Consider the following 13,772-nt stretch of genomic DNA (forward strand, 5'->3'; position numbering starts at 1 on the left):
AGCTTTACTTAAAAAAATTCCTTCATGAGCCTCTGGAATTCTTTGGAGAAGTGTTTTCACGGGTTATATGACAATAACTGGGGCCACCGGGATGGATTACTGTGGTAGAGACATTAAACTTAAGTTCAAAGGGAATTTCCGCTTCATCAGGCCAATCTCAATACTTTTTATCACTTTGGGCTTCCCAAAGAAAGTACTGGGTGAATCACGTTTATGAAATATTATATATGCAATGTTGGCTCTGGACTTCCCAGAGGCAGAGAAGTGTGATTAGAGACAAGAGTCTCTGAGGACACAGGCAACCCCGGGGTGAATCCCGCTTCCTCCACTTCTTAACTGGGGCTTGAAGCCAGCCCCTTAATCTCTTTGGGCTTCCGTTACCTCATCTGTCAAATGCTCCCTACTTCACAAAATGCTTGTGAGAATCAATGAAATAGTGTGTGTAAAGCATCAGCGTAAGATCTGTCACCATTCTGTAGTGTCATATGTGTCTGCTTCATCTTCTCAACAAACAGTTGAATGGGGGGCGCTGGGTGGGTAGGCACAAACTGGTGTCCCCTTCTCAAGAGACAGCGAGTCCTAGTCTTATACTTTTCCTGTATGTCTGTGTACAGGACGATGTCTCACCTACCAGAGTAGGGAATAGTACAGTGTTATTCTTCCAGCAACCCAGGGCTCTCGGCCACCCACTCTGTGTACTCGGGGAGCTAGACATGACCCAGGCCAGATGACCGACCGTTCATTTGGACGTGGACCAGCTCTTCGTTTTGGAGACTGGGGAAATAAACCAGGCAGTGAGTGATATTCAGAGTGACAGATAACTCTGCCTCAGTCCCCCTAGGAGGAGCTCCCGAGGCATCACTGGGCTGCCTACCTACCTCTCTGCCATCCTTTTCTAAGCCATTCATCTCACACATCATTGTTAACCATTTCCTGTGTGCAGGACACATAGGTTTTCCAACAATGGGTTGGATGTGGTGCCTGATCTGAAGGAGTAAACCACTGAATATGGGGTGATGAGGCAGGTGTATACATGTATAGACAAGCGAAGGGTCATAGAAGCAATGTCAACAGCGTGCTCTCCCTAAGGCCTGACTGGTCATTTCTGGCTGGGGACTTGGGAGAGCTCCATGGGAGAACCCTCACTAATCCTAAATACCCCAAAATGTACGAGAACCAGAGGTGAAAGCTATTGATTAGTCCATCCCATGCCATTTTACCAAGACGGAAGGAAGCTTGAGCTCACCGTTGTGAGGGGAGAGTAGGAACTGAAGTGGAAAGGATTTCACTGGAAAATGAAGTCTAACTGCTCACTATCACTTTCTACACTGGGCCCTCGCTGGACTAAAATGGTACCCGCTCACCTGGCATGTCACCACTGTACACGCCAGGGCCTGCAGCTGGAAGTTTATCACCATTTTCATCCCTTTGGCCAGGAGCTTTGTATAACCAACAAATATATGCGGGGACTCTGCTCTGCTTCAGTCTCCTCGGAAGCTTCTCTTTATCAGGTGAATTAAATCCTCTTCCATTGGTCTTTCTCCATAGGATTGATTTCTCCATCACTGTCTGCTTTGCTCTAGTAGATTGTTTCTGAATTTTTTATTTCTTGCCATATTAGAGTCCCTGATTCGGTAGGGTGTTCTACCAATGGTCTGTTGGTGGTGAAAACTGTAGAATTATCTGGGCATTCTTATACTCTATATTCTACTTCTCCATCCTCATAAATCACAAGGAATAGTGTGTTGGAGAAAACCCAGATTCTTTGTTGCTTAAAGATTTTGTGAAAGGGGAGAAAATCTGGCCTAAAAGGGGGCCCCGAAGAGAACAGGGGGCAGGTGATGAGCCTGGGCTTCCTGAGAGGTTTAGTGTGATGATATACGTGGGATTCTTTGATCACTCTTCATGCAGGAAGCTACCTAAGTTGTGATTGGCATCTCCACATTTTATATCTAGTTCATAGCAGTCATGAAACTTAGCTCTGTTTTACACTCAGCCCGTACATTTAATATAACCCACTTCTTCTTACTGTTCATCTTTTGATTGATTTCCATGATAGTCGCTTAATCAGGAAACCCCGAGTTTATTTGCTTCATAGACATACTTGGATTTTCTTGAGAGAGTTCTTTTTTTTTTTTTTGATGCAGACCATTTAAAAAGTCTTTATTGACTTTGTTACAATATTACTTCTGTTTTATGGTTTGGTTTTTTGGCTGCGAGGCATGTGGGATCTTAGCTCCCGGACCAGGGGTTAAACCTGCACTCCCTGCATTGGAAGGCAAAGTCCCAACCACTGGACCACCAGGGAAGTCCTGAGGGAGTTCTAAAAGTGGTTAAGATGGCAACTGAGAAAGAAGGAAGAAAGGGACTTCTTTCTGGATTTGGGCAATGAAAATTTTATAGGCAGAATAAAATTTTTGCGGACGTCCTGCTTTTTGGAGATTATTTGCAAAACCATTCTGTATGACACACATCTGTCTTTGAGATGCAGTGACTGATGAAGAAAAACCCACACTCCGCAGGCCACAGGGTGTGGCCCCCTCCTCTGTCTGCCACAAACAGCCCACATTTTTCTTGCAGAGAATTGTCTGCCTCCCTGAAGATGAAAATCAATGACTTAGAAACTGATTAAACAATCCAAATAGCAACTGATAAATGGATTAACCCTCTATAATGCAATTCTGTGAGCTTTTGTCTTCCGCCTTCCCCAGGTAAGTTTTTCTATTCCTAGAGGCAAAGCAGAAGCATGGAGGAAGCGGAGGCCAGGGGGAATCATATTAAAGTCGGTGAATCCGTTTATCACTTACTGTCTGGATGGTATTTCTGCTCACATATCTGCTTCCTTTTACAGATTTGTACCCTGATTAATGTTAGGTAGTGAATAATGAACGATAGGGGCAGACACTGGGGATAGGCGAGAGGAAGATACCCCGGTGGTTTAGGCTGATCCCATAAACAGAGAGACTTTTCTTCTTAGTCACAAACAGGGAGCGTTAACATGACAAAGAAATGTCCACAATAGGGATCAAAAAAGAAGTAAAATGGAAGGATTTCTTCTCATGCAAAGAACCTGTCCAAGGCTTTTTAACCAGCCCCTAGACACTGAGATTTCAGTGCTTGAGGACATGTGCTGTTTTCACGAGGCTTTGTTTTTAAAATCATGTCCCAAGATATTCCTTTGTCTTTGTGTAGGGCCTTTCCGTAAGGGTGGCTTAGGAAAGTCTTAAGCCTCCGATATGCTCACTAACTCACCGTTCAACCCATCTCCGGTATGAGGCTGAGCTAAGTGTTCAGTTCTGATTCTAGGCACTTGGGGTCTGCTGATTAACTAGTCCTGGGTGCTTTCCATGACCAGCAAGTCTGGACTTCAGGGAGATGGGGCTGAACAAGAGTGGACACCTGTGTACCTGCCCACAGGTGCATCAGAGTCCCCCAGAGCATCTTCAGGGTCCTTCCTGCAAATGATCCCCCATCAGTGCTTCTTTGTTTTCCTTTTCAGAGACAGAAGGAATATCTCCTAAACGAGAGCATCTTTCCCAAGGGCAAGGCCTAGGTAGTGACCTTTCTCTCTTCCTCTAGTCGCACCACCGTTGATGGTTACCATCTGATGTTTGGGTCCCAAGGGCTCACTGTTCAGGGATGAGAGAAGTTCACTTGGTTGGTAAGGCCTTCTGGATGCTTCGCTGATCCAGGGATCCAATCAGAAGAGCAGAGTAGTTTCTATAAAAACACAGAGCTGACAAACATTACAATCAAACTCAGCTCTGGATGGCTTGCAAGACATTGGTATGGTTGAACCGAGGAGAATCATAAAGAAAACTTTGCCCAAGTTAACAACTTGGTTGTAACAAAACCTCAGATTCTAAACTTCATATTCTTTCTGGAGCAGATTCTGCCATCATACCATGGGAGAAGAGGGGCCGGTGGAGACTCACCAGAGCCTAACATTGGATTTTTAAAAAAATGTTTCCACAGCCCAGAAAGGACCGGATGGGACAGTCATTCCCAATAACTACTGTGACTTCTGCTTGGGGGGTTCTAACATGAACAAGAAGAGTGGGAGGCCGGAAGAGCTGGTGTCCTGTGCAGACTGTGGACGCTCTGGTGAGTGTGGCCCCTTCTCGCATCATGTGCCCGTAGACCAGGAACTCTTCCACTCGCACTTCTCTGCCATCTTGTGGGGGTCAGGGGCTGAAGGGTGGGTGCAGAAGTGACGGTGATGATACTTCGAGTGGAGATGGGTTTTCAGGTTATTTTGATTTGTTCCTTCTTGAGGCTTAAGAACTAGAAGTTATGCCCTGGGATCTGGGGAAAAGGGAAAGAAGAAGGTTTGGGCTTTTGTCTGTCCGGCCTTTCTGTGAGGTGGATATTTCTTTGTGTGTGTTGTTGTGGACGACAGTGAGACAGTGTGGAAACACCCGGAGACACAGGCAACGTGCTTCCTTGTATCGGGTGACGTGCCCGTTACAAAGAGGTGCGTTGGTTCTGCAGAAGTGCCCGGGGCAAACCGGAAGAATGTGGAAACATGAATACTGGGAGAGCAGCCACATCTGGAGCTGTGGGGGGCACAGACCCCTGCGCTCCTGGGTAGCTGCATAGATGCCACCCCATTGGCCACTTATCCCATTTTCTCATGTGGAAAGCAAAAGAGAGCCCGGTCGATCAAGGAGGCAAAGGGCAGGTGTTCTTAGGACTCCTCTGCAGTTGACTTGGCATGTTTTGAATTTTCATCTTCAGTCTATTCAGAGACTAAAATTGGTCTTGTTCTTCCATTCTTAGAATGAGCACAGGTCTTCAAGTTTTGTGTAAGCTGTTTTGCTTCCCAATTCCATTATTTTGCGCTGGATCGTGGTTGGCTTTTCATATTGTTTTATGTTATAACGAGGCCAAAGTGCAAGGCAGGGAGGAGAGAAGGTTTCAGACTCATCTTTAGTCTCATCAACTGCTGACTGGTAGGTGAAATACAGTTTGGTTGGGTGGTTCGTTCCACCAGCCAGGAGTCATGGCTCCTTCCCACCTCTCTACCCAGCATCTGTTCTACTCCTAGTCCTGAGAGAAGGCCTGAGATGACCACACCCGGCTTTACTATAGCAGCTCAGTTCTTCCCTCGCTCCGTCCGCAGACATTAGCTTTAGTCCTTTTGTATTTGGTCTTGGGTTGTTTAAGCTTTAAGACTGACTTGAACAGCAAATCAGTAATTGGAAAAGCACTGTGGTTTTTACTGCATACAACCCTCCGCATTTAACCCTTAAGGACCCTGACAGGGTGGCCCATCTGTGCAATTCTGTCAATTCCTTCACTTGCCAAACGTGATACCTAACGTTGAACTCTTTATCCTACTGGTGCCAGCTTAGAAGAGAGGGCCCATGTGATAGTGGAGGGATTTAGATACTCAAAAAGAAAATGAAACAAATGAAATTCACTTCAGCATTTTTAAAAAGCAAACGATCAGACAAAATCTCTACCACCAGAAACCAAGTTACTTGGTGGCATGATACTCTAGGCAGAATTTTATGGACTGCTATGGGTTTGGGAGGAGTTAGAGAAGGCAGCTTCAGAATTCTCAGTGAAAACTTCTGAAATTTCTCCTCTCCCTTTCCTACAAAAGACGGGTACTTGGATCTGATCCATGGGGGACCAGAAGTGGGGAGTTGTTTTTTTCTGTACAAAGCTTCTCTCTTCACAGCCTTTACTCAGCTTCTTCTTCCAAGGATCTGTCTGCTGTGTGACTCAGGGGGCCATTTTATACCAGCCTAGGTGTTCTCATTGCATTCGCCAGGGATTAATTTTGGTGGATAATTTAGTCAAGGTCTGACTCTGATGTTCCTGAAATAGTCAACACCTTGTGAATAAGCAGGTGGCATTAGCCCATGGGATATGCTTGTTAAGGCAGGTGGGCCAATACTTCTTCTCTAGGGCCTCCCTGGAGTCCTTCCAAGGAAGAGTGTGGAGCTCGGAAGAGCTGTCTTTTCCTTCCCATCTACCCCACTACCTACTTTTCCTGGGAGAAAAAGTGAGATTCCGGAAATTGGCACCCTAAGTGGTACCTTATGACCTCATCGGGGGCAGTCCTGGGGCCCATTTGGAACGTGAAAAAGTCTCTACCGGAGTTTTACAGACTTCAGGGTACAGTCTTTTATTCGGCTTTTCCACCGCTACTTCCCACTTTCTCAGTGCTCTGAGTTAGATTTGACAACCCTGGACTTTCTGGAGTAACTCAGACCTGGGTGTGTTTAGGGCCTGGCGTGTGTGCGTGCATGCCTGTGTGCACACACACGTGTATATGTACGTGCACGTGTGTGGGTGCAGATCACAGAAATGTCCTCCAGTGGTTAAAGAAAACGGGAGACTCTTTTATTACCTACCACTTATCAGACTTTCCAAATTCTTTTTGCTTTCAGTGCAAATGAACTACATGATGTAAGGGCAGAATTGAAAGGGTATGGAAAGAATGGGATTAGAAACGGGTAAAAATAAAAATAAAACGGATGGAGGCTTAACCACCTTGACTGGGTTATCTGACAGTAATACCTTTGTAAAGCTGACTGTCAAAGTGAAGGACAAACATTGTGCAAAGAAACGCCAACTGAAAACACCAAAGAAATACCAACCAGGCTTAAAAACCACCAAGGAAACGCATTGTCTGGGGTGGGTTGAGCGAGCGTGCATGCGAATGTGTGCCTTCGGAAGAGAAGAAAGAAAGATCGTGGTTGAATCTTGCGCTGTCAGAGCTGTGGACAAATATATTATGGTAGAGATGATGCCTTTTCAGGGAGGGGAGAATCCTTTTCCCTGGAAATGTTGGCTTTGTCCCGTTACCCCAAACCCCTGTCACCAGGTGACACACCCAGTTAATCCCTTTTGGTGTGAAATGGTTTATGATTTTGCTATTAAGAATAACACTGTAATAATGTAATAAGAATATTAATAATGCTGTCTGTTGCTTAACCCATGTGCTGATATATTCATCATACATGTCAGCTCATTTGGGAGGAGAAGGCAGGAAGGAGAAGGAGGCAGCGGCCGCAGCACGCACCACGGAGGACTTATTCGGTTCCACGTCAGAAAGTGACACCTCAACTTTCCACGGCTTTGATGAGGACGATTTGGAAGAGCCTCGCTCCTGCCGAGGACGCCGCAGTGGCCGGGGTTCGCCCACAGCAGATAAAAAGGGCAGTTGCTAAACGCACGGAATGGACTTTCTGGGCAATTAGCCATCACCCTGTGACTCTGGTCATTGCTCTGGCTCTGATATATATATTTTTTTAATGAAAGACAATTTAGGTTTTCCCTTCATCCTTGCTTTTTCCTCTCACCTTCCACTTGTCCCTCCCCCTTCCTTCCCTTTATTTAGGGTACATACAGCAGAAGCACAGACTACTGAAACAAAACAGAACAAAAGAAAGAATAACAGTCCTTCAGAGAGATGGCATCGTGATGTACTATTTATTTTCCATAGAAATGGGAAGTTAGGCGGATTATCTCGTTTTTTGGGGGGAGGGGATCTTTTTGACATGAGCAGAGTTGATTTCCTCAGTTTTCCTATTTATTGGCAAAACGAAGAGAGGAGGAACATTGGGTTTGGAAACAAAGAACCAATAACGTTAAAAAATGATATTTTATATCTTCTAGCTATGATTAGAAGCAGGCCTTTTTTTTTTTGAGACAGAGAGAGAGAGAAGGGAAATCAAAGAAACTGAAGTAACATCCTGTTTGAAGAAAGCCTGTATGGGGGAGGATTTCCTTGACGGGAGAGGATGGTACTTGATACCCCACGGAGCTGGTGGCTCCCCACGGCAGACCCCCTCCCCATTTCTCCTCCCCCGACCTTTCCATCTTCCTCTCCGCTCGCGAGAACATGCCAGCAGTTCCTGAGAAGCCGGGCAGCCTGTGTGTGGCCCCCGTCCAGCCCCTGGGCCCTGACCTGCAGCGCCTGTGGGATCCTCCTTCTCCGTCAGCAGAGCTGCTGTTTTCTTGTTGCTGGTTTTTTCCTCACTTTCCTCCTGGTGGAGAGCAATTTCCAAACACAGGAATGGAGTATAAGCAGAAAGTCGTGGACTCAACAGTGGCCAAACCACCCGAGGCCGCGCTCACGGAAGAAAGGACGCTACTTCACAGTAGATTTCCCTCTCCCCTCACCCCTGTTTAAAAACGTATAAATACCCATTGGATGATCAAGTCTCCCATATTTCTTCTATTTTTTATAGTGCCCTCCAGGCACTTTGTTTTATGTTTCCAGTAACACCTCCTGAAATAAACCAAAGCAACACTTGCTCAAGGCCCCTGGGGTGATGAAGACCATCTACCTTGTTGGCCAGCCAGTCCCAAGGATGAACAGCTGTGCGGTCCTAGTCAAAAGGTATGTCCTGGCTGACGTGTCTTACAATAAGGGAAAACCATCATAGTTGTTTTAAGTTTATTCCTTCTTTCTTTTTTTCCTTTCCCCCGCTCCTAACTTGTCTTTTGTTTTTCTGGGTTCGGACCCCCTTATTCGTGTGGGAGTGGCCACTGGAACATCTTCTACCCAGCCATCTGCTGTCTGTGTGTGCATGCATACCTATGTGGGCCCAGGCCTAGGTGTGGGATCTGAGGCTTGCTTGGGCTCTGGGAGGCTCTGTGTGGAGAATGGTGGACTTCTGGCTTCAACTGCAACAGAAAACGGCTGGGGAGTGCTTGGCTAACTCTGCCTTCCTTGGCCATACCTGGAAGCAGAGTCCAGGGAACTGAGGTTCGAGTTGGCTGCTGTCCTTGGGTAGGAATTGAGGGGGCTGCATGTCTAGGGTGGAGTTCCTTGCTCCAGTTACCAATTCAACAGCCAGGGGGATGCATCCAAATTAAAGAAGATCTCTGATTAGGCACAACATTCAACCTAGTTGATTTGAAGATTCTAAGCTCCCACTAAGTGTGGCCAGGGTCTCCGGCCTTCATGAGAGCGTAGGTCCAGAGATGTAGGCACTGCCCTTTGGCTTGGGTTGGGAGATCCAAGAGGCTGCCCAGGCAACAGGCTTAAGTGCCTGGGAAGATCTGCTTTGACAATCCAGCCTTTGCAGAACCTCACGAATTAGACCTCTCATTAAAATAACAAACCAACCCAACAGAAGAAAGGTCCAAGCAAAGAAACCAACAAAAGGACTCCTTGTGCTTCCCTGGTAGCCTGAGACAGACAGGGCTTCCACTTTCCTCCTGCTTGAAATGTGTAAGTGCTCTCCTGGGCGTTTGTGCTCAGTTGTGAGAGAATGAAAGGAACCACGTCACCCACTTTGGGGATGTTCTACCTAATCTGTATGTGGCCCTGTTCCTAGGAAATATGGCATAAACCTCCAACATTGTAATATTCCTACATGCTCACGTGTGTGAAAAAGCCAGCGTAGTTGGTTCCAGTTGGTTTCTGCTTAGGGGATACAACCTGCTCTTGCTGTCATCCTCCACCTCTTTACTTCATCTGTTCTGTTACTTTGACTCAGACATTGGATTCACAGCATTACGACTTGCTCTCACTGGTAAAATGTGAGCTTCTACATTAATAAAAATATGTCCAACCAATCTATACTGTCATTTGTAATCTTGTATTGGGTTCGCCAAAAAGTTCGTTCGGGTTTTTCTGTAAGAGCGTATGGAAAAACCTGAACGAACTTTTTGGCCAACCCAACAGTTGTTTGTAGTCCTGAAATTCTCAATGACAGCTTGACTTTGAACTTGAAATTGTTAAAAACCCACATAATCAAAACAAATTATAAAAAGTCACCTAATTTCAGAGTCTAGCTTGGGGTTCTGAGGGAGAACCAATAATGAACTGTCTAAACACACTCCCATGGAAAGATTTATCTGAGGATGACTATTGCTTATCTCTTTTAGTTTTACTAATATAGCTTGATCTTCAGTGTCTCTTGCTAGAGGTGGCAGATATCCTCATCTTTCTCAGTTGGTGTAGCCAAGGTGAGCATAGTCATGCATCTTAGCATTGCCTGAGTACCTTGTCTCACCTTGCTAACAGTATCTTTCAACAGACTCAAAATTTACATCCTTTAAAAAAACAGGAAAAGAACTGGAAGGGACTTTGAAGATAATCAAGTTCAAATCTTTCACTTGTCATCGAGAAAGGTCAACCCGAAGAGACTGAGTTACATTTGAGAGGGTAAAATGGACATTGCTTTGGAGGAAAATGTCTTAAGGGGAAGGAAGAAAACTCTGAAAGGAGGCATAGGAGGAGGAAGCTGGCTTTCCTGGATTTCCAAATGCCTTGATGGTCATTGTTATATCTTTACCCTCCTTTCTTTATATAACAATGGCCAAACATTTATATGCCAGGTCTTGTTCTGTTTCCCCTGGAATAGTTCATTTAATCCTCTTGACTACCCGTGAGGTAGGTGCTTGTATTATCCACAATTTACAGATGAGGAAACTGAGGCTTAGTAATTGAATGTACCTGAAGCCCTGCAGCTAATAAGGAGCCAGACTTTGGTCCTTGGCAACCTGACCCCAGGACTCATACTATTTACTTTTGTTATTGTTCTGTGCTGCCCCTTGCATATACGTGGAAAATATATATATACATATATATCTCTCTTCCCTTTTTTCAGGCCTTTAAAAGGTGACTTTATTAAAAGCAATTTCAAAACTGAAGAGTAAGCAATTAGATCTCAAAAAGATAATTCCAATTAAAATTCTGTGCAGAATTTTATAGAGAGCTCATCTTCTAAATCGTCATTTCCATACGTTCCCTCCTGATGCCTATTAGGGACAAAGATCTACTTTTTTGCGACCTCAGAAATTGCAAGAGTTGTGTGAGCAGTCAGTGCATCTATCGTTTTGTTGTTGCTTTTGTTAAAAAAAAGTATTGATACTCAAATATTAATATAAAATAAATTAGAATCATCAGGATGAAAATGGTCTGACTAGTTTCTTTTATCATCATGTCAGTAAAGCACCACCCCAAATCCTTCAGAAATGTCACCTAATTTTCTGAGACCTAGCCCAAAGATAGGAGAATCAAAGATAATAGAACTTTCTAAATTTGTTGCCACATTCAAATCCCCTGGGGGGAACTGCTGATGTAAAGGTGATTATCGTTGTTGTCTACCTGTTGTTTTTTCCTACCTAGGACAATCTAATCCTTTACATCTGTTACTGAGACTATGTAGAGATTAGACCCTCTAATCACCATTAACACTGGGAGTGAGTGTTAATTTAATTTTTTATAGGTACTTTAAAGTCACCAATGCAATTTGCTGCTGGTATTTTAGAGAGAAGGATTTAATAAAAATATGATGTTCACATCAATAGTGTCCCTTCAAGTCTTCCTGCTTACTTTGCATCTCTCTTTGCACCTAATGGGTATTGCCCCACTGCCTTTGTATAGCACTTGAGGGAACACAAGATCATTACTTGGGGAGAGAACTGAAGGAGAACTAAAGACTGTTTGGAGGTTCTCACTTCATGGTGGAATAAAGTTAATTAATATTATCCCAATATGCCTCCTGTTACATCTGATGAACATGATCTTGAACTTAAAGTTTGAGCAGACTCATGTATTAGGAATTTTTCTGTGGGGGATCTTGTTCAGCCATTGGAAGTGACGTTACTTGTGTTGTGTATTTTCTGAGTGAGGCATTTTTGATCCAGGGAGTAGAAGACTAGAGTAGAAAAGTTCTGGGTTCTGGACTCAATTCCTGTGTGAGTTTGTTTCTGTGTATCTCTGCCATGGTTTCTCTATCCCTAGGATATGGATGTTCCTTACCCTATCATAATATATAACCAACATCACCTCACCATGATTCTTAAAACAACCCCGTGAGGTAGAGTAGAGGTTATTTATTTCCGTTTTGCTTATGAGGAAACTGAGGTTCGTTCAGGTTAAATGACGGTCTGAGGTTCCAGGGTCAGTAGGTGTTATCTGGGTCTTCTAATACTCTTTCCTCAGGCTGTACAGATGTCTCCACAGATCTCACTTTGAAGATTTCTTGAGTAAAATTAGTCAAGGGCTTTGAGGTCTTTCATTCAAGACCTTACTGGATTGAGAAGAGGCATCTGATGCTGTACAACCAAAAAACCCCAAGCTATTATCATCTTAGAATCCTGTTGAGAGGTTAGGTCTAAGTCTTCATGAACTTTCCCAAAGAACTGAGGTTGAGCTTTCTAAATGGTCAATGTGCTGATGGTGACATCAGGGTGGGGGTGAGGGTGGGAGGGGTGAGGTGGCAGGGAGTGAACACTTCAGGCTGTGTTTTGTTCACATACCCAAGTACTTCTAACACTGAAACATTGAATTATATGATACTGTTGCACTTAATAAAAGTGATTTCTGACCATTTACTCAAAATAACAGTTTAGGAAAAAACGTTCAGCTTGATTGATTTACAAAACAGCTGAGAGTGATGGAAGATCCCTGTCAGAACTAAACTTTACCAACTTTTTATTGGCTAAAAAGCATTGGCAATTAGGTTTCCAGAGTATTTCAACACTGGTCCTTAACCAATGACTAAGACTTAAATTTATTTTTAAGTTTTGAAATAAGTTCATACTTACAAAAAACTTGCACAAATAATACAGAGAATTCCCACATACTCTTTACCCAGATTCTTCAAATAACCACAGTACAATGATCACAACCAAGAAATTCACGTTGAGGCAATACTACAATCTACAGACTCTATTCAGATTTTGCCAATTGTCTCACTCATGTCCTTTTTCTAGTTCAGGGTCCAATCCAGGATCACATGTTATGTTTAGTTGTCATGTTTTCTTAAAGTTCTTTAATCTGGGGTAGTTAGTTCCACAGTCTTTCTCTGACCTTCATAACCTTGACACCTTTGAAGAATACTGGCTATCATTTCATAGGAAGTCCTTCACTTTAGGATTGTGTGCTGTTTCCTAATGATTGAAAGCAGGTTATGCATTTTCGGTAAGAATACCACAGAAATGAGGCTGTATCCTTCTTAGTGCATAGTATCAGGGGGTTCATGGTTGATTTACTGCATTACGAGTGACTTAGAAATTTGGCCCTTAAGCTGAGGTTCAGGCTAGTATGTTTCTAGACCTTGGAGGAAAATATTTTCACTCATTTTGTGGCTAGGGGCAGCTCAGCCCTGTGAAGGATAAGATGAAATTAAACATGGGGCCAGTGGATTTATTTGCAATCTAGTTGGGCAGACTAGATATTCATAAGTAGTTAAAAATGTGTAAGAGTGTCATGGGGTGGTATGTGATTATTTTTGCTGGGAATCACAGTAGTCAGGGAGATTTTCTTAGGGGAAGCCATCCAGATCAACAAAGAGCTCTAGCTTGACGATTTAATCTGTAGGCAAAAGTGTCTGTTGTCAGAGAGAATGGAGATAGAGCTCAACAAAAAGCAAAGCTGGGAATCACAACCTGAAACATGTAAAATGGCAAAAATCACATTATTTTTTTTAAAGTGCTTAAGTATTGTTCTGTAGCATTTTGTTCATGTCACTAGGATTAGTGCTTATTACAACATACTAGGATTTTTTTGTAGTGTTTCTCATCAAACAGATGATGTGTTCCTCGAGGGCAAAGATGATGTCATTCGCGTCCCTTGGACAGTACCCGACACCATTGTGCCACAATTATTCGTTGAAACAAACAGAACTGAGCAATGTTTCTGAGCTAATTAGTGGAAGGATTTAGTGTCTCATTCTATGCATAGTGGATGTTCAAGAAATTTTGTTGGCAGAAAGGTTGAAGTTGTAGCTGGACACAGCATCCATTGGTCAAGTGAGGAGGTAGATGAGAGCCAGGAGGCAGTGGTGTGGGGT

General features: G+C 43.8%; 1 protein-coding gene across 2 annotated transcripts in view; it reads left to right on the plus strand.

Annotated features, from left to right (window-relative positions):
- Window positions 1–13,772, plus strand: part of DPF3 (double PHD fingers 3) — a gene marked incomplete at both ends in the record, with an annotated part of 253,873 nt that overhangs the window by 195,266 nt on the left and 44,835 nt on the right. The window contains 2 exons of one of the 2 annotated variants that reach the window (XM_082842439.1): window positions 3,976–4,104; window positions 6,982–7,184. In XM_082842439.1, coding sequence (XP_082698565.1) covers window positions 3,976–4,104; window positions 6,982–7,184 — 332 coding nt within the window. Of the gene's footprint in view, window positions 1–3,975; window positions 4,105–6,981; window positions 7,185–13,772 lie in introns of those variants that run through there. The other variant, XM_082842438.1, reaches the window with a different exon arrangement.

This window comes from Leucopleurus acutus, assembly GCF_964270905.1.
Source record: "Leucopleurus acutus genome assembly, chromosome: 1".
NCBI classification, from domain to species: Eukaryota; Metazoa; Chordata; class Mammalia; order Artiodactyla; family Delphinidae; genus Leucopleurus; species Leucopleurus acutus.